At 40.6% G+C, this 16,065-nt stretch overlaps 1 protein-coding gene across 3 annotated transcripts in view; it reads right to left on the minus strand.

The window, feature by feature from the left end:
* The window catches only part of NPHP3 (nephrocystin 3), a 28,716-nt gene that overhangs the window by 1,412 nt on the left and 11,239 nt on the right, over window positions 1-16,065 (minus strand). For 2 of the 3 annotated variants that reach the window (XM_061374913.1, XM_061374912.1), the window contains exons 12-27: window positions 14,907-15,050; window positions 14,241-14,338; window positions 13,671-13,773; window positions 13,005-13,087; window positions 11,863-12,001; window positions 10,938-11,102; window positions 10,034-10,131; window positions 9,127-9,249; window positions 8,574-8,763; window positions 8,190-8,431; window positions 7,757-7,832; window positions 6,500-6,627; window positions 3,896-4,136; window positions 2,787-2,912; window positions 1,579-1,694; window positions 1,197-1,373 (exon numbers count right to left, since the gene is read on the minus strand). In XM_061374913.1, coding sequence (XP_061230897.1) covers window positions 1,197-1,373; window positions 1,579-1,694; window positions 2,787-2,912; window positions 3,896-4,136; window positions 6,500-6,627; window positions 7,757-7,832; window positions 8,190-8,431; window positions 8,574-8,763; window positions 9,127-9,249; window positions 10,034-10,131; window positions 10,938-11,102; window positions 11,863-12,001; window positions 13,005-13,087; window positions 13,671-13,773; window positions 14,241-14,338; window positions 14,907-15,050 — 2,249 coding nt within the window. Of the gene's footprint in view, window positions 1-1,021; window positions 1,374-1,578; window positions 1,695-2,786; window positions 2,913-3,895; window positions 4,137-6,499; window positions 6,628-7,756; window positions 7,833-8,189; window positions 8,432-8,573; window positions 8,764-9,126; window positions 9,250-10,033; window positions 10,132-10,937; window positions 11,103-11,862; window positions 12,002-13,004; window positions 13,088-13,670; window positions 13,774-14,240; window positions 14,339-14,906; window positions 15,051-16,065 lie in introns of those variants that run through there. The other variant, XM_061374914.1, reaches the window with a different exon arrangement.

Below are 16,065 nucleotides of genomic sequence, written 5' to 3' on the forward strand. Positions count from 1 at the left end.
ACTTAATAAAAATGTCTTTTTTTAGTATGTATTTAAATTGATTCATGGATTGATGCTGGAGAGGGACCCTTCATCATGGACTGTAGCGATAGGACAAGGGGTGATGGGTTCAAACTGAAACAGGGGAAGTTCAGGTTAGATCTAAGGCAGAAGCTCTTCCCTGTGAGGGTGCTGAGGCGCTGGCACAGGGTGCCCAGAGAAGCTGTGGCTGCCCCATCCCTGGCAGTGTTCAAGGCCAGGTTGAACAGAGCCTTGGGCACCTTAGTGGAAGGTGTCTCTGCCTATGAGCTATAAGAACCCTTCCAACCCAAACCAATCTGGGGTTCTATGACTGAACTGGAATAACAGACTTCTAGCTGACCAGAGTATCACGAAATACAGCAAGCAGGTAGATCTCATTAGCATCTTTTTATCTGATGGAAAACTAATTTGAATTACCAGGTTTTTGCAGATAATACAAATATTGTTGTGTTTTAAGGGATTCTATGAGAATAAATAGCAAAAGCATTGCTAAAGGGCTAACAACAGGGAATCGGGTCATCATCATCATCCTTCTGGTTCCTTACTGCAAGTATTTTTACTGGACACAGTTGAATCTGACAACAGCTTTAGCTGCAGGTGAGGGTATATTTAGGGCATACAAGGGTGTATTTAGGTATTAGCTGCCCAAGGAAACCAATTATTTTTGCGCAAGTCCCTTGAATGTAAGTTTGCTTCAAGCTGAAGCCACCCTGCAGGTACTTTAAGTGGAATTTTTGACTTACTCAAAATTCCTCTTTTTAGAAACACCTTTAAAAGCTTCTAAAAAGGCAAGAAGGATGGATGAAACCCAGAAATACACAAATCCTACAAGCCAAGCTCTTCCAACACAGAAATAAGTTACTCCATAGAGTATATCTGATATGCTTCACTGAACTTTAGGCTAAGAGGTAACCAGTCCATGGGTTTAGTAGTAGCTCTGACTTCAGCTAGTAATTAATGTGCGTATCTATATACAATGAAAGAAGCTCACTTCGTACCATGCAGCCTGCAAAGTTAACATGGATGGATTTCAAGCTTCAACATTTGTTTCCCTGTCTTTCATGAAGACAGGGGTCGGTCCCAAAATACTACATTATCTCAGGAAAAATAGTCATTTCATGTCTGCTTTAAAATAGCAACAAAGCCTGCCTTTCCTTGGAGCAGGTTTGTATCACCTTTGTCCATGTTCCAGGAAAATATTGGGTGATAATGCACTTTTTAAGCTGAATGTATCTCCACTCGATGAGTGTCGAGAAGTTGCTTTTCCACCTATCAACAAAGTCTCTGCTTCTTTTATTTCCATAGCTCTCTTGTACAGTTCCGCTGCCTTCTCAAAGTCTCCCCCTTCATAGCTTTGGAGAAGAGTAAAGCAAAGTTGAAACAAGCAAATAAAACAGGTCTCTCATTTAGTTTCAACTGAAATGCACACCATGCTATCACCAAAGTGTGCTTAAGGCTCTCCACTTGCCTATTAAGTACACAAGTCCAGGATGTTTTCTTTCATCCAGTAATTGTTATAGTAATTTGCTTTTATAGGGCTAAACCATATAATCTTACCTAAGCACAGCCAAGTTCTTCAGAGTTTCCCCCACACGAGGATGCATGTGCCCAAAGCTGTCTTCATAAATCTTTAGCGCCCGTTCATAGAGAGGTAAAGCTTCAATCTGCTTTTTCTTTGGGTAGGAGAGAGTTGTTTGTTACAGATGTATGTTACACTTGTAATTCCTTTTGCCAACAGAATATCAACACATTCTAGATGCAAAGTCGTGCATATTTAACCAGAAAAGTGTTTTGAGTTCTTGATACTGTTGACAGATGAGGATGGTAATTGAGATTGTCAGAGCAATTGGTTTGCCCTTGCAAATACAATCCGCCCCCCCCCAGTATTGTAATAATTGGGGTCTGGGCTTCTGGGCAGTTTTGAAAGATCTCAATTCTGAAAGCTCTGAGTTACCAAATGCTCTTTAATTTTACCTGAGACAACTTTAATCCCTGTTTAAAATCACATACGCATATTGCAGAAAGAGAGAAAAAAATCAACAGCTCGCTCCTACTGATGCTAAGTAAGGAATGTGGTAAATTGATTTGGTTTTTATCAAATTGATTGCATCTCTTTTGAATTTTGTATTAGCTGTAAACTAGGAAGTCTACAGCCTTCTCAGATTTTATTATACAGAGAATCACAGAATGGTTTGGGTTGGAAAGGACCTTAACATCATCCAGTTGCAACCCTGTGCCATACCCAGGGACACCTCACACTAAACCATGTCATCAAAGACTCCGTCCAACCTGGCCTTGAGCACTGCCAGGGATGGGGCAGCCACAGCTTCTCTGGGCACCCTGTGCCAGCGCCTCAGCACCCTCACAGGGAAGAGCTTCTGCCTTAGATCTAACCTGAACTTCCCCTATTTCAGTTTGAACCCATCACCCCTTGTCCTGTCACTACAGTCCCTGATGACGAGTCCCTCTCCAACATCCCTGCAGCCCCCTTCAGACACTGGAAGCCCAGGCTGGACAGAGCCTTTGGTGCTATGGTCTAGTGTGAGGTGTCTCTGGCCATGGTAGGGGGTTGGAACTGGATGATCTTAAGGTCCTTTCTAACCCAAACCATTCTGTGATTCTATGATTCAAAGGGCTGTGTTTCCCCCTGAGTCAGCAGTCGAGCTGTTTCCTCATAGTGTGACAACCACCTGTCACTGGAAATGTTGTGCTTTAGTCCTACTCTTATACAACCTATGACACGAATAAAGACATGAAGCACTTACCATCTGACAGTACAGGACAGCCAGATTGACCAAAGCAGTTGCCACACTGGGGTGTTTTGGGCCAAATGACTTCTGTCGGATTTCAACTGCTAGCTCGTACAGAGGAACAGCCTTGTCAAGTTTTCCCTAGAAACAAAGGGGTGGAAATGATTCAGTTGTTTTGTGTCAAAACGGCAACAGTAAAATCTGTTTTAAACAAAAAGCCCTGGAGAAGATGTGGCTGTTTCCAGAATAAGGGTTTAATTCTGGTTAATTCATAGTTATATTCTGCACAGATTCTTTATCATGAATATTGATTAGGACCTAATTTTCCCCAACACTGAGCACATTCAGCTCCCAGGTGATGTGTTCCTCAGCTATGCCTGTTTCTTTTAGAATGTATATTCTCTCCACAATTGTCTCATCCTGCAGAGAGCAGAGCTTATTTTTTGTCCTGAAGGGCCTACATTTTACCGGTGACATGGGAATGGGAATGGAGCTGCCTTAACTTTTGGGCAGTTTTCCACGTACTGAAGTGGTGTTCACACCATCCTCCCTGGAACAGCCACAGTGTCTGATGCCTTTTCAAGTACCTGTTGCTTCCCATTTGCCATACTGAGGCATTGGCTTCTTGACTTCGGTTTCTCTAAGATACCTCTCTCATATTCCAGCTAGTTTTACTGGAGATTATTTTTCCAGCAAATCTGTTTTCCTCCAAATTCCAATCTGCTCACATACTGACTGGATAGACTTCACAAGTATGCTTAGGCTTCTGTTCTTAGAATGTGAGTTCTCATATTTAATCACAATTAAATATTGCAAACTTCCACTGTAATGGTGAGAAATGGATCACTAGAATTGCAGAACTCGTATTTTCTCCTTATGTTTTCAAAGCATCACCAGTTTGAAGATGCTCAGTAACTCACCTGGAATAAGTACGTGTTTATAAATGTGTTTTGAGAAAGCTAGTGGGCCTTTTGGAAACACACCAAGGCCACTTGACCACATCTTTATGCATCTTTTATTGGTGTGGATCACCAACAGCTGACAATATTCCAGTGCCCCACTCCCTCTGGATTGAAGACTAACAATGCAAGGTGGTCAAGAAAAAGTAACAGGCTTGTGCTTACCATCTTTTTGTACAGCACTGCCAGGTGTTTGACAGTGTAAGCCAAGGAGGGATGATCTGGAGCCAGTGCTCTCCTCCTGATGTCTAAAGCTTTCTCATAGAGTTCCTCTGCCTTGTCATAGTGCTTCTTCTCATTGTACAAGGCTGCCAGGTTGTTCAAGGACTGCGCGCAGTCGGGGTGCTCGGGCCCCAGGACTCTCTCTCTCATTTCTAAGGAGCGCTTCAGGAAGAGCTCTGCTGTCCTGCAGAACACATTCACTCAGTCAGCAGTGTCTGAAAGCTGGGGACATCCGTACAGGCTGAAGTGGCTGTTTGAAACAGAACAAACTCAGCCTTGGAAACTGCACAGACACTGGCATCTGGCAGTGGACTCTCCTCAGAATAACCAAACACCAGAGCAGAGATTCACTTACACAGTGAGGAACTACACATCCCTGACACAGACCTGCTGTGTCTAGGATGTAGGCAGCAAGCTAATATATTCCTGTGCAATCCTGTATCCCCCCTGTTATAAGCACTGAAAAGACAGTCTAGCACATTTCAGCAAACGTTACCCTAACCCATGGCTGCTCTTTAATTCAGCCTACATCTTCAGTTATGCAAGTAACCCTTCCTTGTTCAAAAGAGTCTACTGACTTCTGGGCACAGTAGTCAAGTAGCTCCATGGATAAAACAATAGTGAGGTATGAGGTAAAGGTCCAGAACACATATTTTTCAAGGGACTTTAAAGAACATAAACCACATTATAGGGCTGAACAGACAGCTTTCACACCAAGCTGACAGAGACTGGAACAGGGTTTTATGTATGTCAAGCTAGCTTCTCATAGAAGAAGCTGTCTAGAAGTGACAAAGTAGAAGAGACTCTGTAATGCCACCATTCAAGCATTGCCCTATCAAAAGGGTATACTTTGTCTCACTAGTGTAGTACTACTATTCCACTACAGATTTACAGCACCTCTGTCAGGAACAACGCGTGATCCCCATGTAACCATGGCAGCATCCACTATAACCAGGCAGTTTGTCATCCTGACATACAGACAAATTCTGTGCGACACTATTCCCAAGAGGTCAGCTTAGGAAATGGGAAAAATCCATTTCACGTTACAGGGGAAAAAATAAGTCATTTATACACAGAACTGTAGGTTCAGTTCTGGAGATCTCAGAGAAATGTCAGAAGGTCTTCGCTCTATGCAGGGGATGGGGGATGATGTGATCTAACATACACAACTGTCATTGATTTCATTCTAACTGCATCAAATGATCAAAAAATTCAATCTCAGACTTGCTGATTCTGAATGGAGACACAATATCCAGTTAAAACAATGACTTCAAGCTTCACTAGCACAAGGTTTATCCTTTTGCTCACCTATGAAATAGTGGAGATAGAGTTACTCTAGAAGTTCGGCTGCGTTGGACAGAAACTACATATGAACAATGAGGAATATAAAATGATCTTGTATGACATTACAGAGGTGCCACTCCTCTATCATCAGTCACTTCAGCATGACTTCATGAGGGAAAACTGATGCAAAACCCCCCATTTTCCAACACTGTTAAAAATCAACTGCTTCACCATAAAGAAGTTATATTTCTAACTTTATAATTATTATATATGATAATGTTTATATAATTATATATAATGAGAAATTATATAAATTATATAACTTTATAATTATATATAAGCATATAATTATGTATTATATTTACATATTTTATACATAATACATAATTATATATAATTACATATTTATATTTATTATATTGATTATATTTATATAATTATTAAATATTTATAATTTCTGCATTTAACAGAGATTCCATGTGCAGATCCTAAATTCCAACATATTTATTTCTGCAGCTCCCCAACAACTACTGTGACATAAACATCAGACATAGGAAGAAGGTAAGAGACTTCCAGAACTTACTCTGTGCTTTTCTTGCTGTGCACTCTCTTTTTCCTCTGAAAACATTTAACGTGACTTTACAACTCCCTCACAACACACACCTTTAAACTACTCTGCAGCCTGAAGAAGCTGATCTGAAGAGTGGCTTCTTGCCATGCAATCAGAACTGTTCTGCACCTTTTATTCCCCTTCAACACCCCTGCTTATCTGCTCTTAGAACACCTTTGTGCTGCTCTATCCCCTTAAAAAGGCCAGCAGGGTAAAAGCCGAAGGATTCCAAGCACAGCGAATATTTAACTCATAATTTCTACTAATACTGATATTTTGAGTGTATTTTACAGAACAATGCTGCCATTCACAGATGAACAGTACAAAGGAGGGTCACAAAACAGAAACGCTGAGTAGAGGAGGCACAAATGTCAAGAAAGAACTGATATGTGCAATGAAAGATAGTGAACTTAAACTGTGGAGCAGCAATTCTGAATGCAGGAAATGCACTGACTTAGTAAATACTCACATGCTAACAGCATCAAGCGTAGAAATGATGAGTGAATTTCACAGCAAACAAACCTCGGCAGAATGAATCAGGGACAGCACCACATTTGATCATGTGTTCACATTTAGTGCTAGTTCTCAATGCTTTACCTCCGTTTACATCTATAGGGACACTCAGTGGATGCATCACAATTAGGAACACTTACTCCAGATTATTCTGCAAGTAGTAGAGGACTCCAAGCTCATTGAGGGTTCGAGCATTATCTGGTGTATCCTTGCCTAAGGTGAGCTCTTCCAACTGCAGGGCTCTTTGGCGCAGGAGAGCAAAGCCACACTATGGCAAAACACAAGGTACTTTAAGCCAATCCCCATTACTTTGAAAGTACAGCTAAAGGCAGAACATCAGAAGACTTAGTTTGGTGCCAAAGGAACACAATTATCCTAACTAAGTTCTGTTTTCAAGCTGATTGATTGCCACATAAACAATTGCTTATTTACAATCTAACAGGGAATTTCACCCAAAATGCTTCCAGGAATTTAAAGTTACTGTGCTTTGTTTGTCTTGTATCACACACGCTGATTTGCTTAAACTCCACAGTTCAAATAACGAATTCAGATCAAATTCTTAGGTTTCTACACTCAAAACCAATTTAATTTCCTATCCTAAATGCCATTTACAAATACATATTAACTATTACTCCAGGCTGGATCATTGTAAAATGTTCCATGGATCATTGCAACATGGGCTGCCAAGCTAATGCTTACATGCAAAGTGAATTACAAGTAGAAAGTGCAGCCACTGTTACACACTCCTCCTATTCTCCATCTTTGCAGCCTTAATAGAAAGATTTGTGCAGCAGAATTTGTTACAGAAATGGACACAATCTTCAAGATTCAAATTCATTTCTACTTAAGCACTGTGGAAATAGCAACATTCTTATGGCCTTTCACTGTTTTTATTAGAGGTACAACTTAGAGCTCTGAAGTTACAAGCACTGCATGACAAACAAAGCATTAACTCAAGAATGGCAAGAGGAACTCTGTAGCTGAAAAACCCAGAGGACAAAATGGGGAAAAACTTAGTATGGCACCTAAAATTATTACTTGGATTATTCACTGCAGTAAAACACTCTGTTCATCCTATTAGGATACATGCCTCAGTCCTTCTAGAGAACACCTTATTCCCCTGCCAATTGTATCAGCAGTCATTTTGCACACCCAAAATGGACATACCCACTTCTTTCTTTTCCACCCCTCTCAACTCCATACCAGTAGGACTGATGCATCTCCACTCACAGCAGAGATGAAAAGCCAGTTGAAAAAGCTGCTGCTGGGCTACTCCACTACCTATGCCCTCCATTATCCAAAGCCCTGGAGCTTTGTCAGCTCTGCAGGGGCACTTTATCATCCATTCTGCAGAGCCATAGCATGCCCTGTACTTTAAGTATCAAACATCTCCTCACCAGGCTGCCTTTCCTCCTTGCTGCTTTTTGGCGTATTCTGAAGGACTTTTTCCTCAGTTGCTCAGCTTGTTCATATCTGAAAACAATTAGAATGCCAAATGTAGCATCGATGAGTATTCTGGAAAGCCTCTAAATTACCAGAGTGTATACATTTGAGGAGAATTTAAGAATCTTGGGGGAAGAAATCACACTTTTTGTCAAAGATAAGAATATTCAAGATGCTTAGGGCCAGATAATGCTTTGTTGTTAGATGAAAAACAGATATTGGCCCCTACGGGGTGGCTTGCTACAGGAATACAGAGGGGATGCTCACGGTTGCATGGGAACTTATGAAACTCTAAACCAGAACCAATGAAACATTGCTTCAGGAGGAAAATCTTTGCTGTTATTTCTGGGCACCTCCACATACAAATACCAGTGTAGTTAAGCTTACTTGTTCTGCTTTTGGTATAGGGTTGCAAGCGCATCAAGTTCACGGGCTACCCGAGGATGCTCAGCTCCGTAAGCGTTCTCAGAGATTTCCAGTGCCTGTTTATACAACTGCTCAGCATTCCCAAACTTCTTCCACTGCACATAAACTCCTGCGAGCTGGTGCAGTGACTGTGCCACCCTCGGGTGGTCTGGATCCAGCGCAGTCTCGCGGATCTCCAGAGAGCGCTGCAGAGGAGCCACGGCCTGGAACAAGGGAGGTCAGTGTATGATGGCAGCAGGCAGCACCCTGCATGCTACAACGACTTCACAACTGCAACAGAAAGCACACGCTGAGCTCTGCTTAATTCACCTTCTTGCTGTTACAACAATCTCTACGTGCACTTACCTGACTGAGAAGACCTAGGTCCTTAAGAAACCGTCCCAGGGTCTCATAAAGATCAGCCAGGCAGATCATACTTGCCTCTCCCTCACAGCTTTTCTCATATTCTTTCAGAGAGTCAAAATACTCAGCTGCCATAGAGCTCTTATCTTTCCCAACCAGCTGCCAGTAACTCAGCAACTCTGCAAAATGTCCCCTGTTTTAACAAGGAAATAAGAAGCTCATCTTATCTCTGATACCCCTCTATTCAGACTCATGCTAGCTTAGAAGAAAAGGGCCATATGCATGAATGCTGTCTTTAGGCTGTCTTTAGGCTACAGCATCTAGACACAATCCATAGAGACTAAGCTGTTCAACAGCAGTGTTTATTTGTCCCTTTAGCAACCCCCATATGTGACAGAATAGACAAAAAAAAGATGATTTATGTGACAAGAGCATTTAGCATTTCAGCCTCTACTATTTCAGCTCTTTTAATAAATATCTGTCATTATCTGATCTATATTGACAAAAAGTTGCTTTGAAGTGTTTCTAACCGCTGAAGCAGTGGCTGCTTTTGTACCTTTTGTAAAGGTTTTGCGACACAAAGAGATTCAAAAGACACTTGTGTAGCTTTTGCTTATCACCCTGCTGTTGGAAGAGCCAGGGAAGTTCATCTGCGCTTCTCCAAGTCACTCGGTCTCGACTATTGAAAGAAAAGCAAATAAATACAAACATTAAAACCCTGAGAGGCCTAAAAGAACTTGCCCATTGGAAGGGAAAACTAGGCAAGCACACAATTGCCATGCTTGAATGCCTAAACAGACTGACTACTATAAGACCTATGTACTCCATTTTCTCACATCTTCATTTTAACTTCACCTCAGAGCTAGTGGAACCCCCAGGTACCCCACAGGAAGCTGCTCCTCCCTCCCATATGGGCTGACCTGTGCCCTCCATCCCTTTGTGACTTTTCCCTGGCACACTGTGGCTCTCTTGGCTTTCTGCTCCCCAGCAGTGGATACAGTAAGCAGTAGCCCACAGGTGGGCCACACTACCTCAGGACTGTAAATGCAAACCACTTCTCAAGCTGGATGTGAACTTGTAGCTGTTCAGCTTTCCTACTGGACCTCCTCTTGTGTGTGTGCTAACTGCTTGCTGAACACAAGCTGTCCTTTGCTTCTCCAAGTTCTAAGGAACCTCGAAGTTCCTAACATTTACTGGGAGTTTAAAATGCACATGGGGTCAGTTAGCACAAAGTAACTGATGTGGTAAAAATTCCTTCCCATTCCCCTCCACAGTCCTCGGTATTTTCCAAGATCAAAAAGCAACATATCAATAATAAACTGACCCTGATAACTAAGGTTTTGCAGAGCTATTCTGCTGAAATAATTTACGAAACTGAGTCAAAGAAGATATATGAAGAAAACAAAAATATCCCCGAGGCATAAAGCCTGCAATTTAACACGTCTTGAGGAATTCTGACCTACCTTAGCTGCATGGTGAAATACTCCACTAGTTTTTGTCTATAGGCAGAAAGAACATTTTCACCTTCTTCCATATACTCTAATCTCACCACCTCCCAAGCCTGAAAAACAGTATAATTGAGAGAAAGAAAATGCATTTATTACGTGCTGATGATATACAGCATGCTATGAAAGATCTCTTTATGAAACACATCATGTAGAACTGAAATTCTTTTGATGATGAAAGCAGTAGCAACACATTGTCTTATATTAGACCAGAGCTCTGGTTATGCAAATAGTCCCTTTTCCTTTCATTTTGCTTGTTTTTTGCAGAACCAGTGTTTTATCATAGAATAGTTTAGGGTGGAAAGGACCTTAAGATCATCCAGTTCCAAACCCCTGCCATGGACAGGGACATCTCACACTATACCACGCTGTTCAAGGTCCTGTCTAACATGGCCTTGAACACCGCCAGGGATGGACCATTCACCACTTCTCTGGGCACCCTGTGCCAGTGCCTCAGCACCCTCACAGGGAAGAGCTTCTGCCTTAGATATAAACTGAACTTCCCCTGTTTCAGTTTGAACCCATCACCCCTTGTCCTATCACTACAGTCCCTGATGAAGAGTCCCTCTCCAGCATCCTGTGTTTTCTAGAGCACATGGAGTTAGTTAACAACTAATAGATCAGAAGTTTCTGAAGGTTTGAAATGCCAGGTTTCAACTGCTGAACTATAATGGCCAATACTAATGTCACAGCCCTAGCAGTTTTCAAGGTGATTCTAACATCAGATCAGACCTTAAGGAAAATAGATGAGCAAACTCAGACATAACACAGTCATCCCAGTTAACAGGAGAACTATTATAAAACCCAGCAGGGGCTCAGGGGTTGGAGTTTCACTTGCACATGTTTAGATAACAAAACCTACCTGGAGGTGCTGGAACTTCAGCAAACCACAGCCGTATGTCAGCAAACACATTCTGTGCAGGCTGTGAATGAGCGAGGCCAAGGCTGCAGAAGACAGCTCAGGATAAAGTTCCATCAGCTCTGACTCACTCACACCATTGTGGCTAACACCAATGACACACAGTATCTACATAGAGCACAAGTATTTTATAGTTAGCAGTGTTTGCTACAGAGCTTACTTATGCTGAAATTCCACTAAAAATACTTTAGGAGCCAACACAACACCTGCCTACACAGGCCCTTTCCCCTCTTCAGTCCTCAAAGAACAGTCCTCAGTGCTAATGGATTAGCATTCTAATAGATGAAGCACCAAATGGGACACTCTGGGACAAATGAATGGCTCCTTCAACCTTCCTCTAAAACACTGGAAAATAACTCCATTAGGATAAGGAACTTCCATCTCAGTAAAATATGCTGAAGGCCTTAATGCTGCCAGCACCAAAGAACTTCTAGCAAAAATTGAGTATCATCTCCTAATCAAATCTGTGTTCCACACACCAGGGAAACTCTGCAAAGGTAGGAAGAGGAAGCAGTGCCCTGTGTTCACAAGATCCCACATTCTGATTACATTTACTATGCTCAGTGTAGTTAATCATTGGATGAAGGTAGCGATCAGCAAGGAAATGCTATTTCTGCATCACATGATAGTGGAAAAGTTGTTTTGGGAGACAATGACTTAGTTGAAACTTAACACAAAGCAGTTAGGCATTCTACAGTTATGCAAAAGATATAATTCAATTAATAAAATTGTCCCTTCCATACTAATAATACAGCCATCTCTAATCTTACATATAAACCAGCATAGGTTTGTATTTACTTGTAACTTAAGATTCTTCCAGTAAAGAATGTACAATACCTGTAGAAACAGTGACACATTCTCTGCTTACCTCTCTCAAAAGACCTTTCTCTGAATCACTCCGCAATGATTCTTGAATTGATCTCAGAACAAGCCTGTACAGTGACACGGTGTCTTGACACTGCAAACACTGTTGAAGGGTTTCATCTATATTTCCTGTATTTCCAAGACTGAGCAGGACAGGAAGGGCATGGTTTAGAATATCAAATTTGGCAGAGTAAGATGAATGGAAACTACTGAAGAGCTCAAAAAGGCTCTGAATGCCTACTGGGTTTAAAAGGAGCACAGGTCTTGCTGAGATTAAACTCAGAAGAGGTGAATTCCTGAAGCCACCTTCTGTTACACTGATTTCTCTAAATAACTGCCACATTCTTATTTACTAAAGTATGTTGCAGTGTTCTTTCCTCCAACAGGAGCACAGAATAAAAACATCAGGCTGGATAAAGGTAAGACCACATGCTGCTGTTCCGCTTAATGCATTTACAAAGCCTGTTTTCAGGAGCATTAAGCACTCTAGGACATAAAACAGAAACAAGAAATAATCAAAATGGGTCACCCAGGGTAAATTACCAATCAGTGTATCATCTCCTGGGAGTCTCTCAACTAAAAATACATCTTTCTCAACAAGGTGAGGTCTAGGTTAATAATAAGCCAATGCACTTCTTAAGTATTCTCTTGCACAAGAGGGAAGATTAATTTTCTCCACAGCAGGGATTATAGGGCAAAGGACCATATGCAGGATGTTACACTAAACAGTTGTTGAACTTCCTTTAGCTTAAAAATCTATGAGGCAAACTATCTGGTACATCAGTAAATACAACAGACCTGAATTAAACTGTTTAATGCCAACATTCCCCAAATACCTTTAAAAATCACTGAAGCAACTGACATACCCAGACAGAAGAGTAACACAAAAATAAAATCAAAACAGAAGAGCAGAAAAAAAGATGGATATAGCTCCTTGGATTCACTGAGGATCAAAACAACGGTGATTCTGGTTATTCTTCCCATTGCATGTAGAGTCAGTGAAAAGGGGAAACTGCTGCTCCACTGTTTTCTCTTAACAAGATTCATATTACATTAAATGAATGTATTTCAAAATGCTAACAAACCTACTTCAGGTCTTCTAATCTAGTGATGAGTGTTAATAGTTTCAAGATCACCTCAACTTACCAGGCAATGGTTTTGCCCAAGAGAGTGACATACAAAGCATTGCAAGTTGCAGCAGAACGACAATGTCTCTCAAGCTTCTTCTCCTACAACATTCCAAACAAAATCTGTAAGCCAAGATGAAATTAACTGCACCAATGACATGTTCACTATTCCATAAGAAAATAAAAGTTCTAGCTATGCTTCTATCTGTAAGATCTGAACTCTATGACATGATGACCAGCACACAAAATACTGCGTAGTTTTGTAGCTGTAGGAGCATACGAGTGAAAGTTTCCTTTTGAATTTTAAAGAGTTAAGATCTAACCATCATACGTCTCAAGATGAGGATGTCATTATAGAATTGGTCTCTAAGGCAAAATTAAAAGTAAAATACTTTTTTCCCCACTCTGCCAATCTTCGTTACAATATTATACAATATTAAACCTCCTATTATTCTAATATAAAGTAACATGTTTATAGCAATATGTAAAACTGCACTGTTTATGTGTTAATAATTTATGCTATTCCATCTGTTTCAGTGCTATGAGCTATGGGGTAAAAAGATGGCACACTGTCTTGAGCATTAGTACTTAACTAAATATAATACTTTCCTCTGGCACCTGGGCCTGTATGTTTCCATTAAAAGTTATACTAGAGTAAGGTACTTTAGAACTGCAACAGACATACCTGCTCTTTAGTCAATTTAACATTTGCAGAGTTACATTCTGCACTAATGAGAGATTTAACATCTTTGGAATTCAGCGGATCAAGATGAAGAGTGGGCCACAACCTTTGGTAAGAGAGAGCAAAGTCATATTCAGACCTTATTAAATAGCACACAAAAGGAAAAAAAGACATCAAAGTTTCAGACCCTTCTGAAGATTTATATCACAGCAGTAATTGAGGCTATTCCCTGTTACTAAGAAATTCTAGTCATCACAAGTCAAATTTCCGCTTTTAGCCTTATCCTGGATCTACATCATGGTATTGTGGTTCTTCATGTGCATCTGACAGCATTTAATATCCTCTTCCATATAGTCACATGGACAGATCCATCACAGTAAATCAAAACAGCTAAAACCTGTCCTCTGCAGTTGCAATAGGGAAGCTTTTGTTGTCCTCAATAGTTGCAAAACTGTATCCTATTAAATCTCCAAGTCTTGGCAAAACTGGTGTTTGCTCTTCACCAAGTAACTGTAATTTAAAACAACAATTCCAAGCCAGGCTACTTTGAAACAACTCAGAAATACAACATACCTCCAAGCCTGTGGACATGTTTCTACATTCACTGATACAATCACTCTCACATTCACTGGCAATGGATCTATCAGCCACTTCATATGCTTCTCAGCTTGCTTAAAAAACAAATTTTGTTACTTAATACAAAGATTGCTCAAAACAATGCAGGAAATTGATATATTTCATTAACTGCACAGCTCAGTACATTCTCCAGTGTCACAGAATCGCAGAATGGTTTGGGTTGGAAAGGACCTTAAGATCATCTAGTTCCAACCGCCCTGCCTTAAGATAAATGTTCATAATGTGGTTCTTGAAGCCATACTAACTGACCCACTGACATGTATGAGCATGACTGTACATAAAATAAAGCAGATGATAGAATGCTATTGTTGAAAAGTTTACCTCAGAAAGACTAGGCTGTTTGGATGCTCATAAATCATCTCCCAGCTCTGAATCTTTCAATACATAAAGGTGTTTCAAAAGGCTTCAAAAATAAGGTGTTAAGATAGAAGAAGAATCCCAAAAGAACACAATTTATCTACAGAACTATTTTCTATTTTCTAGATGTGATGTTCAGAGCAAAAAGCAAACATTAATATTTCTGTTACGCAGATGTAGCCAAACCTATTACAATAGTTGAGATTTCCTCTAGACTGGCAAGAGGTAAGTATCTCGAAGACATACCTGTATCTGGTCAATAGAATCAATAATGATAATAATGCTGCCTTGATGACGTGCAGAAAGTTTTTCCAGCCAACGAGGGAACTCTTCCAGAAGTTTAGCTGGATCGAAAGTCAGAGGTGACACTAACCATGAGTGTTGCATAAGCTGTGGAATTACAAACACATATAGCAAATTTGACCTTAAAAACTCTCACGAAAGAAGTCCTGGAGATTCAGGACAGAAACAAACAAACAAAACCCCACACAATTTTGGCACAAAATAGTCAAGTTCACACAGAAATCTTTCCTTCTAGTATATGCAGAAAGCTGGCATAGGCAGAACAAAGACTATTTATTGAACTCGCTGTGTAAATTCTAGAGAGATAACCTGAGGACATGGGATGTGGAGACTTAAAGGGCTTGAAAGTTGCAGAGATTAAACAGGATGACTTCTAAAATACATGAGGAAATTGCAAGGAGAGCAGAAATCAATTTCATTTTTCACACAGAATCATTAGGGTTGGAAGGGACCTCTGGAGATCACCCAGTCCAATCCCCTTTCAAGGCAGGGCCCCTCTCATGCTGCTCTTCTCTAGACTAAACAGGCCAGCTCCTGCAATCTCTCCTCATAAAGAGAGATGTTCCAGACCCCTGATCATCCTTATTGGCCTCCACTAGACCTTTTTCTAAAGGTTTTAATCCTGTGAAAGAAGAAGAAAGCACAAGCCCTGGCACAAAAATACTCTTCATCTATCCCCCACATATTTAACACACCACACATAAATAAATAAATAATCATAGGAGACAGAGTAGTCCAGGAACAGATATAGCGCCAACTGATGAATACAGCCTCAGGTTTCTAAATGCACAGACAGAAGAGGTACCACATGCCTCTGTCATTGGCCAGATGGCAGGAAAGTTTGGAAGCAGCTTATATGGTTTTATATCAATCAATATAGGTTACTGGAAGAACAAGTGCCAATGGCAATCTATTGTGAATATCCCAGGGATGCTATTTAATTGATCTGTAGTCAACATATATGATTCGATTCCCCCCGTTCTATAATGCCTTACATTTGTATTACTCTGAACTGATGTAGAAAACCCTGAAACCTGTAGAAGATTTTCTCTTTTCACATACAAACACACACACAGGTACTTTCCAAAGAATTAATACAATA

This window comes from Neopsephotus bourkii, unplaced genomic scaffold (assembly GCF_033783945.1).
Source record: "Neopsephotus bourkii isolate Nb327-2 ecotype Australia unplaced genomic scaffold, CSIRO-AGI_Nbou_v1 NB_1655, whole genome shotgun sequence".
Classification (NCBI taxonomy): domain Eukaryota; kingdom Metazoa; phylum Chordata; class Aves; order Psittaciformes; family Psittacidae; genus Neopsephotus; species Neopsephotus bourkii.